This window comes from Larus michahellis, chromosome 2 (genome assembly GCF_964199755.1).
Source record: "Larus michahellis chromosome 2, bLarMic1.1, whole genome shotgun sequence".
Lineage (NCBI taxonomy): Eukaryota > Metazoa > Chordata > Aves > Charadriiformes > Laridae > Larus > Larus michahellis.
Genome location: NC_133897.1, coordinates 22,880,693 through 22,897,295, shown reverse-complemented (window position 1 = coordinate 22,897,295; position 16,603 = coordinate 22,880,693). Strand labels below are relative to the sequence as shown.

Sequence of the window (16,603 nt, the reverse complement as noted above, 5' to 3'; positions counted from 1 at the left end):
ATCACTGTCCCATTTTATCAGTTGGCACAGCATCAGGATGGGTAGTTCGTAGGGCAATAATGCTACTACAGAAGGGCTTGAAAAGAGGGCTTAGCAATTAATGCTAGCAATTACTTCAAAAGTAGTAATCCAGGTGCTGTGTAGACAGAAAAGTTCTTTGATGACAGTGGCATGACTGAAAGCACAGGTAGTGCTCGGTGTCAGGAGTAAAAGCAGAGGTTGAGGCTTGAGTCACCCTCAGTGATTTTGCCACCACTGAGAAACTCATTTACAAGCCAGAGGAGGTTTGCAACGCTTAGTCTTAAAAAAGGAAGTTAATTCTCCTTTGAAATCAGCCATAGTCCCCTGTACCAGTTATTATCTCTTGCTTTTTAATACACTGAACATTTCCTTTTTTTACCATCAGTCTGTAATACAAATGTTAATGTAAGATATAGCCAGTATTATTATGTAAATCTTCTCTCAGCAGCTTTCAACAGTTATAAATCATCAAATGTGTTTTTAAATGTTAGCTTCTCTCAATGAAACAATTGACCCTCTGTTTGTACTCTTTAATTGGATAGAATGAATTCTTAGTTTCAATTTTTAATTATATACAAAACACCAAATTATATACAGATAAATCTATTCTGTGTTTGTTTGGAGATTGAGCAATCCCTGGAATTAAATGCTGGAAGCTGTTCCCTCATTATCTGAGGAATTATTTTTATTAGTGGAACAAATCTGGACGTGGTTAGCTTTGTTTCACAGAGCAAAATATATAAAAGCTAGAGGAGATGCATATTATCATGTGTTTTGGCTTTTCAGTCATTCATATAAAAATAAATTTTTGAGGTAAAAGTTTCTGTGATTCTTGTTTGCATAAAGTTGCATATTTGGCAATGTTAGTTGGGTAAATATCTTTTGTAATTTATGAAGTAAAATAAAGGATTATTTGATACGAATCTGTAGGATTTTTTCGTACTTGAGTATCGAATAGTAGGACTGATTTTTGAAATGCTCAGCCTTGATCATACAAGAGTTTGTACATATTTCCATGTACTTGTACTTCATATTTTTCAGAACATTTGTTTATATTTTGCACTTCGCTCAAGCTGATGTCATCAGTTCAATTTTTTTTTTTATTGTCAGTATCAGTTGGCAGTTCTCAGCCTTACTAAAAGAAGGCTATTCCCTTTCAGCTCACCACCTTGTAGGAAACATTACTGGCATTTTAGAACATGGGAATTTTTGTCACTGTAGCTTTAAAGACAATAAAGACTTTTCTATTACTACAGGCTTACTGCTTCACAGGATCTGTTGAGCCAACTGAGATGCCAATTCTTCATTACCGCACTGAAGGTTTGGAGGGTGGGAGGATGGTATGACTGGTGTACCTGTCGCTGTGGAAGTCTCTGTCGTGACAGTTTTCACTAACTTCCAGTACAAGAATATTGTAACGTCATGGTGACATAAATGTCGACTTTGTAACACCATCCCTCTGGAAAATCTGAGTGGGTGTAAGAAATTTTTTTTCACCACGGACTGAGCTATCCCAGATTATTTAATTGGTGCAAATGTGGCACAGAATAAGGGGGAATGAAAGAGACTGTTCTCTCTGGACAGTGTTTCCCAAAGAAAAATACGATTTTTCAGTGAAGGTACTTGAAAAGATTTCTATTTCTATTCTGTTTTTGTATTTGCAAAAAGAAGTAACATTTTGATGAAAAAAAGAAATTCAGGTTTGTATCAGATAACGTAGTAATGTAGAGAACAGTTAGATTGCTTGAATGTATTATCCTTCGTAATGAAATACATTCTTCAATAGATTTTATACATCTTGCACTGCTAAAATAGACTGTTTACATAAAGTGATAAGTACTAAAATATGTGAAATACATTCAATAACGTGATGCTTAGAACTTGCCAAGAAGAACATGTACTAATTCCTATCCACCTCCATTGTTACCTTAAGAGCAGCTCTCTCCATAGCAACTGAAAACTTTTCAAGGCAGCAATAAACTAATCCTCTCCAGCTTCCAGAGCACCATCAAGGAATTTTAAAAACATTGGACTTCCAGCAGCTAAATAGTTCTGAGGATTCAGCAGGCCACAAAGCTAGACACACAAGCAATCTTTTTCCCTTCGGAAGGTAAGAAAACAATGTTTAGAAATGCATCCTCGTAACGTATTCCTAACTGCTAACAGTAAAATATATCTGAACACCAAAAGATTTCCTAACATCTAAAAACACACTAACCTTTGTCTGAGTGAATGCCAATTTGAATTCAGCAGTTCTTTTTTCATTTTAAGTACTTTGTTAGCAGAGTTTCCTTTAAAATAAGACACACATGTATCGTACTGCCATTGAAAGAAGCTGATCTTATGTGTGGCTGTTTAACACATGTGCGTTATCATCTGAAAATGTAGGTCACTGCCAGCATCTGCCCATCAATAAAACGAAAATATTTGTGTGGAAAACAGAAGTGAAACTCTTTTATGTTTCTTGTGCTTTGATATTGAGATAGATTATTGTTAAAGCAGAGGCAGTGGTGTGTTAGGAAGGATAGTGACAAGACGGATTTACAGTACAAAATATCTTTTGCATCTAAAGTTAACAAGTTAAACTCGTTGCTTCTGGCGTGTTTGTCTTGTTTATTCACTGAGTTCTATGAAGGAAATTATGAGCTCAGTTTTGTAACTCTTCCATCTGATCATAAAATATCACTAATTTTTAAGTACATCCTGTTCACTCTTGGTTTGTGTTGTATAGCTGGAGTTCGGCAACGTTGGTAAAGTGTTTTCAAAATAAAACCTGCTCTATATCATTGCTGTGTAACATAATTACTGCCCATTTGTATCAGAATGAGACTAGTAATCTTTATTTACAGCTATTTTTGCTACTAAAAACCTGTTTCATAATGGAATGAAAGTGAAAGCTATGGTATTTTCCTGTTCTTATTAAAGAGGATTATTAGTGAATGCAATAACATAACACTGAAATGAAAACCATACACTTTACTTTTATGAGGAGGGAAAGGCACTTTGAGTCAACCTCTTGATGGTAATTCTACAGAAGTTTTAAGGCCATGGTTGTCTTAGTTTCCTGCTGTTCAGGGCTGTAAAGGCCTTACAGGCTCCCTGTTGTTCAAAAACAGCTTGTCACTGCAAATCAGCTTAGCCGACCAATTAATAAATCCTTTCAAACATATTGCATTCACACTAATTAAAGGGTTGGGGTTTTTTTCCCCTTTACCATTCAGATTCCTCAGGTTTCAAGTTTAAGCTGTGAAGTGCAAACAACAATCCAACATTCAGTGCAGATCACGCACTGCAGGAAGAGGAGATGTGTTTTCTGACCAAGCATCCAGCTCTTGGGGTGGTATGTTCTGCTTTCATATTCAGCGTGCTCGTTGCTGAAGGACAGCCTGGGGAAGAGCATGGGCAGGATGGCAGCTATGCTTCCAGCCGAGGCTATCTGATGGAAGTTTTACGCGTTCTTTCAGCTGACAACACTGAGCTCCACATGAACCACTCACGAGAACTGGTCAAAATGTTACTGGAGAGAGCTGAGTGTCCACAGCGGATTTATGGCATGCAAGAGGATTGTAATCTGGTTAGTGCTTCAATTAACGAGGGATATCTTTACAGGATCGTCAGTGAGTTCTAAAATTATTTATTAGAGTGATACTCTCCTGAATACAAAACTTAAACATGTAAAGGGCTTGTTATTGCAGCAAAAAATTGTCCCTGCTTTAATAATTTCATTCTGAATTATTAATATTTATGGTTTGAGCTCATGAAGAGATATTCCAAACATGACAGGCATTCCTTAAAAACGCCATGCTTCGGTCGCATTGCACTAATAATTTTCCTTTAAAAGTTGTCAAGTGTTTATTTTCCAACAAAGATTTTTCTACTTGACCCTGATCTAACAATAAAAGCATGAACTTGAAGTTGGGACACAGAGGATTTCCACTGTGGAGAGACATAGGTAAAAACTCGGGACCAGTTCTGCCACTTTTTTTTTTTTTTGTTCTGGATTTTAGTTCACAAATATAAAACCCAGACAGGATTGTCTCAGATTTATGTGCCACTTCACTGAAATATTCAAGATTTAGGGGAGGGTTTTGGTAAGCACTTCAGGTCAAGGAAAATCAAAGGCAGAACAATGAATCTACAAATCCAAATTGAAACTGGAAATAGTCCAGGGTACAGCTTCACAGAAGGTTTGGTTGTCTAGTTGAGTTTAGAATATTTTCAGAACTGATTCCCAATTTCACAAAGAAAGAAAAAGTGTAATAAGATCGTAGATTCTGGTAGGACGGAGACAGTGGTAAGTGAGCAACTTAGCTGAAAGGGACTACAAAGGGCTTGGTCGGTCTTGGCTTTAATTAGTGTTACTTTAGCTCTGGCATTGTTCAGTGACCTACATATGGCAGAGTGTCACTTTATATCAGAATTATGAGGATGGTCATAAAGGTGAATGCTTTCACAATATACTATTCTTGGCAATCTGCCAAGCCAATGAAACAGGCGTCTTTCCTGTGCAGTAGACAATTACTCCCTTAATTGGCCCTTTCTCAAATACTCCCATTTTTCATATGAGCCCCAATGTGAAATTTCATACATAAATAATGGATGTGCCTCTCATTCCCTAAATGGGTAATTTTTATGAAGGAGATGATTGTGCTGTTTTTCTCTTTGCACATATGGGCAATGGATATGTACTGTATATGGATCCAGATGAAAAGCTGAGAATCTATTAAACAGTAATGGTTTTGCAGTCCTCCTAAACTTCACAAAATAGGGGTCTAGGCCTTCTTGTTCTCCCTCTTTGTTTTGCTTCTCCGTATTGCTGTATTTTTTCTTGTATTTGTAAGGTATTTGTGGAGAGCATGCCCACTGTGTCCTTGGATGGAAAAAATCTAAGTTGAATTTAGCTGGGGCTTTCTTTGGTCAGGACTTGCACTCTGTTTAGGCTTCATCTTGGAAATTTCCTGTGGGAAGAATTTGAGGACTTTCACCATTTCCAGTACTTCTCAGTGTTGGCTGTGTCAGTAACACTGCAGACACCCTGCACTGCCAGTGCACATGAACACAGTTGTCTATAGGAAAAATGATGGCATCATGGCACTGTCCTGAAATCTTCCAAGACGATTTAACAAGATTTGGTAAACCAAGATAAAAACTCTGTGAGAAGCACTATCCTTCAAGATCGTCAAAATTTCAAATGGAATGCCCCACCTTTGCTTGGCATTTTCTTTCCCAAACTTGTTGGGAATAACGAATTGATTTCAGACTCAACATTCCCTTCTAAATCCAGGATTCCAGTCATAGCACATGACTTTGTTTTCAGAGTTTTTTTTCATTTTTAATGATGTCTCCAATGGGTACTTAAAAGCAGTGAAGTTTAACACTTTTTTAGATTGGTTTGTTGCTATGTATTGGCCCCAAGACTCTTTGGGCAGGCACTGGCAGCTATTGAATGGCATCTGACACTTCTTTATCTCCTAAGCACACAAAAGTCATATATTTCTTGCAGTGGTAAGAAAATTTTTTCTAACTTTTGGTCTCTTAAACAAAAGAAACTCAGGCTTCAGTGCCCAGGTTCAAAGTTAGCTTCTTTTCTTATAGCAAATAAGCATTTCTAAACCAAGGCCATGCAGATGGTTATGCCTGTGAAATATTAGTCACAGCAAAATAACCAGTGATGAACCAATTTATATCCTCTTGATATCCGCTCAAGGGTCACGCTCTATGGGCTACCCATATACTATGGAGTAGCTGCATCTCTTACAATGCACCTGCTTCCTTCCAATTAGCAATTTCCTTTTCTGTCATCTTCCTTGCAAGAGCAAACAATAGCCTTACAGATTACAATTTATCCTCACTGGGTTTTGAAATGTTGTAGAAGTCTTTGAAAATCTTCCACTATATGCAGTACGTTTATTGTATTACTATTGAGTGTTTGAAAAGTCTGGTTGACTAACTTGAGATCTTTTGGGACAGAAAACAGAATCTCTATATTCCTCCTAGCCCAAATACTAATGCTTAAAGACATGCATTAGAAAAAGTTAGAATTATAGATCTTGATAGTGTAGGCAGGGCACAGTGGGCCATACTGTGATCTAGTTTATTTACGAGTATAAATATTTAATTTGGTGATTACCATCCACAGTTCTTTTTTTTATTTGTGAGAATTTTTGTTAGAATTATTTCTATTAAAATGTATCAGCTCTCTCAGTTCCTCCAAGGAACGTTGGCTTCTGAACATGACAATGTATGTTTGATTCTACTCAGCTTCTGTGTAGGAAAATGAACTAGGTTACAAGGTGAGCCACACCAACCAACACATCATGCTTGTAGCCACAAACTAGCTTCTGTCTAGATAATTAATTTTTGATCCTCCCATGGTACCTTCATGTATTGTAGTTTCTTTTCTGAAATGTGCAGTGTGGCTGCTCTACCATAAATAGTTGAGATTAGCTGACATGCCTATAACATGCTTGGAAAGGAGCCAGTTGGGAAAAAATGGCTACACAATGAATGACAATAGTTACAGGATCTCTTCAAGACAGATTCTTTATTCTAGAATTCAGTATCTTATTTCCCATAGCCTGCACAGGGTGAGTATATTGTTTCAGTCCCTCTTGAAATGCATTTGGAAGACTAAATGGTGTTGAGACCTTGTGCTGGCTCTCTGTACTGGACCGAATTGTTCAAGTTAACAGAACTAATTGAGAAAAAATAAAAATAGCTGTATGATTTTAAGGTCAATTACGTCTCTTAACAGTACATTGAATATGATATAACTCCTGTTTACATACCCTGAATTAACTACAGTCCAGATACGGTCTTTGTCTTATAATATATAAACATGCATAGAATACACAGGTGAAAATATGAGTAGCCCTAGCCCTTATCTAATATGTTTATAACCAGAAATAAAGTTTCTTGAGGACAGTGAAAAATTTTCAGTTCTCTACAGTGATTGATCAGAGTTAGTCCCGGTTTGTAGTAAATCTTAAATCTCTTAGATACTTGACATTTCTTAAAAACAGAAGCGTCTCTGGAAGAAAACACGGTGTGATTTTGCAGCCATAGAACTGCAAAGAATTACCTACAACCTCCTCCTGCCATTCCATCAGCCTGCATCTGTGTAGGCTTAGGTTCGATCCCTTAAACATAAGAGTTGAATTCTCCTATTCTTCTTTCTAATTGTATTTGCAGATGACTGGCAGTGTGTTACTTGAGTTGAATTTCCATTTATTTTTATTTTTTCACAGTGCCTTGAACCAGAATCTTTGTTATTAATAGCTGGTGGAAATTTAGAAGACCGTCTCAGCGAAGAAGTATTTGAGAGAATTTCTCTTATTCTCCTCTACTACATTCTTCATCATAGAGATGTGTGTTCTTCAGAACTCAGCTTAAAGAATAAGGATTATAAATTTTACCTACAGAGTATGCTTAGTTTAAGACATGATGAAGACTGTTATTATTTTTCACGGAACGAAACTGAAGATATTTTGGCTGCAGTAAGGCAACATTTTAAAACTTCTGAAACCCAGGTAAAAAAACCATAAGTAAAAATAACTTCATATTTATTACTGATATAATGCCTTTAAGCTAGTTCAGACATTGTGTCAGTATCGTGGTCCTCCAGAAAACTGGTAAATAACAGTTTGAGAGCACAGGCCAAACACTGGTCTTTTGTTGTACCTGCTGTTTAATAGTATCCTTCTCCTTGACTTGCTTTTGGTATGTGCTACCTAGCACTTCCACAGAGTCTGCTGAGAAGTGGTTGGGGAGATAGCGCATATTAGGGACGATTCCCAATAGGTAATTCAGATGCAGTTGCCTTGCTTAGGGCAGATGGAAAAGAGCGTAGCTGTGTAGATGCAAGATCTTGCACTTGGCTTCAAGGACAGAAAATACTTTCTCTTCTCTTGTATTTATTAGTATAGATGTACTAGCAGTGGTTGTATTTAAATGGTATAAAACAGAGCAGCTGCAAAACTGATCTGGCTGTACAGAAGAAAGGATGAACCATTTTGCTGTGATGAGATCCTTGCCAGGCCCTGCATTTCCAAGTCCATCTAAAGCAGGGTGGAATAAGGAATCTGTCCAAAGATATGATGGTTTCCTTCAGTTGGGACACGTGCATTTGTGACTAATTATCTACCAGCATGAACATGCCTTGTAGAGAGAATGATACAGATAAGCTTAAATTTAAAGTTAAAAAAAAAAAAGGCATATTGAGTATATTCAGCTAAAAACATCCTTTATAGGTCAGAAAACATACAGCCAGTTTTGTCGCCACTGTTTATTATTCGTTATCTCAATTAGGGTGTATAAAATAATAGAAAAATATTGTAGAGTTCACAATCTAAAGAAAAAACGTTTTCCTTGTAATGGGCAATAAAATAAGTTTTTGCCAGATTAGATGACTCCTAAAGTACAGGTTGACCTGCTGTGAGAAGCCCCTTCAATCTGTTCATAATACACAGTTAAATTTGGTTTGTTGCAAAGTTTGAATTTGCCCTTTTCTTTTCCGTTTCATTAGATTTTAATTTACACCATACTGTGGTATAGTTTCCTATGCAAACAGAAGATGGCTGGGAGTCCTGGCTGTGCAGCAGAATGCCAAGGGCTCCAGTTCCTCTTTCTGTGTTCTTTGTGTAATCATTTCCCATCATAAATTATTCATTGACCGGTACTTCTGGTTCTGGGTCTTGGTGAACGTGCCGATTTCCAAGAGCTCCAATGGTATCTGGGCAACTGTAAAGAGGCATCGGTGGGTATTTGGCATGTCAAGATGGAATAACAATTCATAAAGTGCTTTACTGTGTGGTCTGTTTGTTTATGCTGGCAGTATAATCAGTTGTCAAGCCTGTTCAGCAACTGAGAGTTCACTGCTCACTGACAGGAGGGAAAAGAGGGTTTTTTTATTGAGAAAGGTACTCAAAACATTGTAGACTATCTAATGCTTAGAATCACAACACTTGAGTTATGGAAAAGGGAGAATGATGCAGGGTAGTAATGGAAGAAAAGCCTTTTTAGTGGCTCCTTATATGTTTTGGTTTCACAGAAAATATCCTTTTCTCAGTCATGACACCTAATATATTATTTGAAATGAGAATGAAGTTTTGGGTTGTGGAAATTTAAATGTGTAATGGATGGACAGGAAAAGAAATGCCAGCCTCCTCTCTGCAGTGTTTAAGGCATATATAGGGAGATAAGTATGTGTAAAAGAACTTATTACTGTACTGGCTCATCTAGTTGACTTTTCAATTTAATATGGGTTAGAGACAACTTTGCCTTTTTTTTTTTTATCTCAAACCCTGAATATTTGCAGTGAAAATAAACAAGAAAGGTAGAAATGGAAGAAAACAGGGATAAGTTTCCAGGTAACTGAGAGAGCTGTACCCTGCTCCCTCACTTCAGACCTGCACACATCCACACACGTGGGTGTACACGACTATCAACTGCTCCTGTTTGGTCACCCAGCAGGGAAGTCACCCTTTATCTGTAGAATTATATCTTTCCATATTATACCCAGATAGTTGCCCCATAACAAATTATTGATTCCATTTAATAGGTAGGGAACTAAAAACATTAAGAGAATTCTTTCTGAAGTTTGAGATGAGGAGTTAAAGTCTGTATTATTTGAATCAATTTCTTGTGTCTTAAGAAAAATTCCACCCTTTTCTGCCACTTTCTGGAAGTAGATATAGATGCAATTGAGGAGAACACAGGAATAATAGAAACAGCATGAAAATAACACTAAGCAAAAACAACTTGAATGAAGGACTGTACTTCTTCCCCATCAGACACTGAGTAAAATTTCAGGCTTTTGCCTGAACATCTTATGCCTGTTCTCCTGAAAATGCCCTCTGTTTCGCATTTGCTGTCCTGTTGTCGATTACAGCCTTAACCTTAGTATTTTTTCTACTCTGGCTGTCTGTGAAAGTGTTCTCTCCAGTTTCTCCTTCTGTCACTCTGGTTATTTAAATGGAGGTGACCAGGGCTGTCTTCATGCTGTTTTCTCCTGATTTCAGTGCGTTGATGTGAGTACTCTGGAGAAAAATGCTGATATAATGGATAGAGACGGTGCTGATGAAAACACTCTTCCACGCCTGGCTGCTTTAGTCATTACTCTGGCTCTCCAGGGAGTCTGTATGGGGAAAGCAAGTTTACCCTCCCCAGAATTCTTTATAAAATATATTTTCAGTTCTCTAAACAGTACCACTGAGCTCCAAGTGACAGGTAAGCTATTTATTTGTCTCTAGTTGCCATTTGCAACATGGATTTGATGTAAACTATCTTTAAATATCTAAAGGATTTCTTGAACTTCATTTTAGATTTAAATGCTGTTTCATTTTAGATCTGTTAACTAATCTCTTCTAAATTTAAAAACAAGTTTGGAAGATAAAATCCTTATTGTGATAATTCTCTGAGAGGTATAAAACAAATTGTTTCTGAGATTATTAAATGTGTACTGACACATTAATTTATTATTTAATTGCTCAGCACAGTCTGAACTACCCAAGAGATCTCTGACAGTGGCAGTCTAGATGTGAGGGCAGGGTTCATTGGAGCCTCATTTACATTACTTCTTTATGCAGATCTTTGTACGTTGCAAGACTCATTTAGGGGTAGATGAGATAATTCACGTATGGTAGCCAGGTCAAACACCTTAGTCACTCACACCTCAGTGTAGATGTATCCCCAGAAGAGATGAAACAGACACAGGCCACTCTATTTTGACCAAATGCTCTCTGATATCTGCCTGCTGTACCTGAAAACGTCTTTATGGTTTGTGCTTCCTTACCTGCTTTCTGATCTTAGTACCCAGTCAGTGAGTCTAGAATATGCAAAGTTCATTTTCTTCAGGAGCTCTGATGCTAGACTTATCAGAAATTCTACTTAACCATCAATAAATAGAAGGACAGGAGAGTTCTGAGTGGTCCAAAAGTAAAAAAAAAAAAAAAGAAAGAAAAAGAAAACACAAGTGTTGAGCTCTCAGCAGCTGCTATTAAATTCTGTAAAAGATTCTGCATGCTTAGCAGTTTAAGAAGCGAAACCAACAACTCAGAGGCCTACTATGGATTTAGAAGGTTATTATGAGACATGTATTTTTTCTTGCTTGTGGTAACTGCTAATAGCAACACTTTACAAGCTTTTCAAAGCACTTTCAAGAAGTTACATTAAGTATGGGTTAAAACAGCTTAAAATGTTGAATTAAGCATGGGTAAAACCATTTTTACCGCTCTTAGGTTACAAAGAGGTACATTGAATCATTGAAGTAAAAAATTATAAAAAAAAGAACAAAATCCTCAGGCCTAAACTTGAACTCCTAGATTATACTTTCATAAACTGGTTTTGCAGCAAAACCCTTCCTTTCAAATTGCTAAGCCAGATCTCCTGAAATAATTGACTCACAAGAACGGATGGAGCCATCTGGTCACAGTGCTATGAAATAGCTATATATGGTGAAATCCAGGCCCCAGTGAAGACAATAGCAACATTTTATGGCTGGTGGAGTTAGGATGTCATTCAGAGAAACAAAAAAATATTCTTAACCAGTTTGTACCAGTTTGTAAATACATTTTAAGCCTAAGCTAATTAAATTGTCCCTTTAAATTTATTTAAATTCTTAATAGTAACTGCAGGAAAGAGCAAGGAACTGACGGTGTGGAAAAAAAGAGAATTGGAGTTGACTACATTTAGAAAACAAATCTAGCTTCAGTTCCGTTCAGATCTGTTTGCTCAAGACAAGAAAGCAGACAAACACCTTATCACAAAGCTTTTTGTAAGATGTACCATTAAGATTATACCATTTGCTTTTTCTGAATAACAACATTAAAAAATAAAAGATTATCACATGGAAGCATTCTTAATCTCATTGATCTAAATTCCTTTGAAATTAAATTGTGGACTTCTTTTGTTCCCAATGGACAAACTCAGGTTTACAGGGACTATCACTATGGCTTCATCTTGAAAATGCAGGGGTGAAGGAAGGTAAAGTAAGATAGAGCAGAGCATGCCCCCTCATATAACCAAGCATTTCACCAGCAGGCATGCCCATTGTACTCAAGTTGTGCTATGGGATACCTCCCTGCATTGTCTCAGGTTTGGATTAGGGGTCCTGGCTCCCTCCTCCCTACTTCAGACCTGTCAACAGGCACGTCTCCAGATTAGCAACTCGACCAAAGGAGAGAGAAAATCTGCTGCCCTGTGTTCTGCAGGCAGCATACGGTCCTGAAGATTGCTTTCAGGACACTCCATAAAGGATCTGTCTTCCTGGTCTTTCTGGAATATCCGAATATTGGTCCATGGTGTCTTAGCATGGTATTCCATTTGCACAGGAAAATTTTAATAATGGTGAAACTATTTAGCAGTAATTTTTAGATAACTTTGGCAGAGACCGATGATTAAATGGAAGATGAATTTCCTTTCAGTCACGTTTGTTTTCCTCTGAAATAGTCATAGGCAAAACAACCGCGTGTAGTACTGTAAAGATGGAAAGGCTGAGCCTATAAGTGTCTTCAACTTCCAGAGGTGTTAAGCAGAAATTACCAACAGTACCAAACTGAGAAGAGAAAAAAACTATTAAAATGAGGAGTTGAATTAATGTTAAAACTAACAAAATTTTAACAATCCCTCTTGATTTTATCTTTTTAAAAGTATATTTTCCCAGGGTAACGTATCTGTTTTCTAATTAATCACTAGAACTAGAAGAACTCCTAGACATGCTTACAGCCAAAAAGACCTGCGCTGTAAATGGACAATTCCACAGTCACAAAAGAAGACGTTATGGTATGGCAATCAGAGATACTGGAACCAGAAATATTCCAGTCAAGGCAAACCATACAAAAGGAGACTATGTGAAAGGTTATTTTGAAGATCGTGAAAGGAACACAGATTGGGATCAGGTTAATTTGTTTTTATGTTATTGTATTGGTCACAGAATTTCAGTGATAAAAGATCACATTGGTTTGCAAAGACTACATTATTTCTGAGGTAAAATTTATTAATTTAAAAAAATTATGTTCATACTGAATGATATTTTTATATATTTATATTTGTTTAAATATTAATTGAGGGAAGAACTTTATGGCTGTTGAATGTGTGATTAAAGTAGCTGGGAGGGGCTAATAGAATGGTTACTGTTATGCAGAATCAGACAGAGAGGACTGTAGTACCATGGCTTCAATGTTTTAATATATTTATTAGATATTTCTTGTGCTCTTATGACACAGAGTTTCTAGAGCCTCTAAGTGACCTTGTAGAAAGAACAGTTGTTCTGTACTAAGGAAAAAAAGTAAACTAAGGTCTCTACTTAAGTTCATTATAGAAGGCTTTTGTAAACTGAAGATTGGACATTTCCAGACACACTTAATAGCCAACTATGGAGTCCAGAAGCCTCCTTTAGAAAGTATGGAGTCTGTAAGACAGAACTTTAGCTACTACCCAGTATCCTTTTTGAGGTGTTTGAAGGACAGTGGTTCATTGCAGATGATTTTATCCTTATCCTAAATATTAGAAAATAAATAGATTTTGTTTATAACTGAGATTAAGATGGTAACTGACTTCCATTCTTTAGACTGGAAGACATTCCTTAGGCAAAAAAGGAGACTTCAAAGTATATACTTTGTATATATTTTGATATATACATTTGAAATATATACTTCAAAGACTATGTTTCTATTCTTTTCAGTTCTTTACAATTTAAGTTCAAAGACACTGTTTCTTCTCCATTTAGGAGAATAAGAGATGTGCAATTGACTTTTGCTGTGTGGTCATTTTATGATGTGGAAGTGAGACAAATGGCATCTGGTTAAATGCTATTCCGATAAATATTTATCTGTGTAATTTTATTGCAATTGGAATACATACTCTATCAATATATTTATTTCTTTCCAGCTGACCGCAAAAGGCAATAATGCTGATCAGCATGATGAGGCATTTAATGGGGTCTCAATTTTAAATTAAGGTCATTTTAAATGTGTTTCATATTAATTTTAAATTATGGAGGGCAGAAATCAGTAGCAATACTATCTGTACAAAAGTAAAACTCTTCTCCAGCAATAGAAGAATTTATAAAACAGTTACAGATTTATCTTGAACTTCTGAGACTGACTGTAACTCCAAAGATAAGTGTTCAGGGAACTATCTGAGGCTTGGGAGTCAAACCAAGAGCCACATATTCTGTATAGATGAAACAAAATCACAAAGAAACATCTGGAGATGAGAATTTATCTTCTTTAGTATTTCCTAGTTTCTCTTTTTTATTTCTTTCCTCTTCTTTCTAGCTGTGTCTGTTTTCTTTGACATATCATTACATTACAAGGTTTTGTGTTCCAGTGTTGCGTCACTAATTTTGTCTCCTGCTTTCTGCACATATCTGTGATAGCCAGTGTGCTCCATTAGTAACAGATGCTGCTGCATATGAGGCATTGACTAGTTTATGGCTTGTGTTTGCTAACAACATTAAGATCTGTAATTTTATTTTTAGATAGGAATTATATTTGGAGACATTATCACAGAAAAAAAGGTTTTCTTTTTAAGTCATCATTGTCTCTACTGATTTAAAAAATGCATATAAAATAAGTTAGTAGTAGATGATCTAATAAGAGAAATAATATTAGGTTCCTTAAACTATGTCACAATATTTGTGTATTCATTTATTATTACTCATTAAAGAAACATGGATTTTGGAAACAAAAATTATCCATCCATCCATCCATCCATCCATCCAGTTTTTCATATGAGAATATGCAAATTTGATTTACTTGTTTCTTCAGTATCGTCCCCTGAGGGTACACACATAGTTGCTTTACTGATGGAGACTTAGTACTCTGCCTCCCTGTGTTAAAAACTTAAAAGGCCAGGGCTTGCAACTGGAAAAGATGCAGGTCCTCGTGCCTCAAGACTTTCAAGAACATTTTATTAAATAAGTACTAAGAATTCTTTTTTTATGTGTGGGTGGACGGTTTATTTTCCACATGAGATCTTGCTATTTCTTTTACAATTCCTCATAATAAAATCACATTAGAATTTAGGTTCGTATTAATCCCAGACCTCATCTTTTCTATCCTACTTCTCAAAACAGGACCAACATGAAATTCAGATCAAGTTTCACAGGGCCATGTCCAATTGAATTCTGAATGTCTCCAAAGATGGAGATTCCACAATCTTTCTAGGAAACCTGTGCCAGTGCTTTATTGATCTCATTTTGATAGGTCTTTTTATTATAACAAATTGGATTTTTTCCTGGTGCAACTAATACCTGTTGCCTCTCATCCTTTTGCTGTACACCTCTGAGAGGATGCTGGCTTTATTTTCCCTATCACCCCCATTAGATAGTTGAAGACTGAAGATACCCCCCAACCCTTCTCTTCTCTAAACTGAATAAACCCAGATCCCTCAGCCTCTGCTTGCACATCATGTACTGCAGTTCCCCAGCCATCTTGGTGGCCCTCCATTGGACTTCCCCCAATTTGCCAAAGTCTTTCTTGTACTGCTGGTTATTAAACTGGTCATAGTCCAGATGTCCTGAATGAAGGATGATATTTTTTTTCCATTACCCATTGGCTACACTCTTGCTAATGCAGCCCAGTATGCAGTTAGCCTTCGTTGCCACAAGGGCACACTGGTGACTCATGTTCAAGTAGTCTGTCAGGACCCCAAGGGCCTTTTCTGTAAAGCTGCCTTCCAGACAGTTTTTCCCAGCCTTTATTGATGCATGGGGTTATTCTGTTTCAAGCACAAAAAATTTGTTTTTGCTGATCTTCGTGAAGGTCTTTGTCAGCCCATTTCTTTGGCTTGTCAAGATCCCTCTGAATAGCAATGAGGCCCATCCATGTATTGACTACTCGTTCCATTTGCATTTCATCTCTGAATGTGGTATGGTGCACTCTGTTCCATCACTCAGGTCATTGATGAAGGCATTACATAATATCAGCCCCAGTACTGACCAGTGAAGAATGCTGCTCATTACCAGATACCACTTGTTGGTGTTCCCTACTTTTAGAGTCAAAGTCACCGTCAAAGTCACCGTCTAGAACAGGCAGAGTGAAGTCTTTTTTAATATGTGTGTTCCTGAATTGTCTTCACGCACTCCTGCTTGGAGGCAGAACAGACTAGATCCAGGTGGCAAGATCACCTCTTGTCCTGAAGACCTGAATGTGGTATTCAGAATGAATGTATCAGTACTCAATTCATTCCATTTCTGAGTGAGCTAGAAGACATGTTTTACTTCACTAGTGGATGAGCAAAGGCAGGAAGACATTGTTTTTTAATTGGGTTATTTAAAAGTAATAATAATTACCACTTTTTATTTAAATAGTAGTTTTCTTTCAAAAGAAACTTAAGCTTCAGTGGTTAGAAAATAGTATTTAGGAATATTATTGCTTGATTCTCAGCTGCAGACTGCTTTAAATGACAGAAACAAATATCTATCTTTGAATTCAATTGAATCACAACTAATAAGATGGGATTAAGAAATGAAGTTTATTCCTTTAAGTAAAATAGCATATTTTAGCATATTTGATCTGGACTACTTCTTTTTAAAATTTCTTACTGGAATTGACACTAGAACTATTCAAATGCTAACTGC

At 36.7% G+C, this 16,603-nt stretch overlaps 1 protein-coding gene across 7 annotated transcripts in view; it reads left to right on the top strand.

Moving 5' to 3' along the window:
* Positions 1-1,583: 1,583 nt before the first annotated feature.
* The window catches only part of SLC39A12 (solute carrier family 39 member 12), a 36,557-nt gene continuing 21,537 nt past the window's right edge, over positions 1,584-16,603 (top strand). For 5 of the 7 annotated variants that reach the window (XM_074574523.1, XM_074574521.1, XM_074574527.1 and 2 more), the window contains exons 1-6: positions 1,584-1,721; positions 2,016-2,131; positions 3,243-3,595; positions 7,269-7,550; positions 10,041-10,248; positions 12,715-12,917. In XM_074574523.1, the coding sequence (XP_074430624.1) occupies positions 3,326-3,595; positions 7,269-7,550; positions 10,041-10,248; positions 12,715-12,917 (963 nt within the window). In that variant the 5' untranslated portion in view covers positions 1,584-1,721; positions 2,016-2,131; positions 3,243-3,325. Of the gene's footprint in view, positions 1,722-2,015; positions 2,132-3,242; positions 3,596-7,268; positions 7,551-10,040; positions 10,249-12,714; positions 12,918-16,603 lie in introns of those variants that run through there. The other 2 variants (XM_074574524.1, XM_074574525.1) reach the window with 2 other exon arrangements.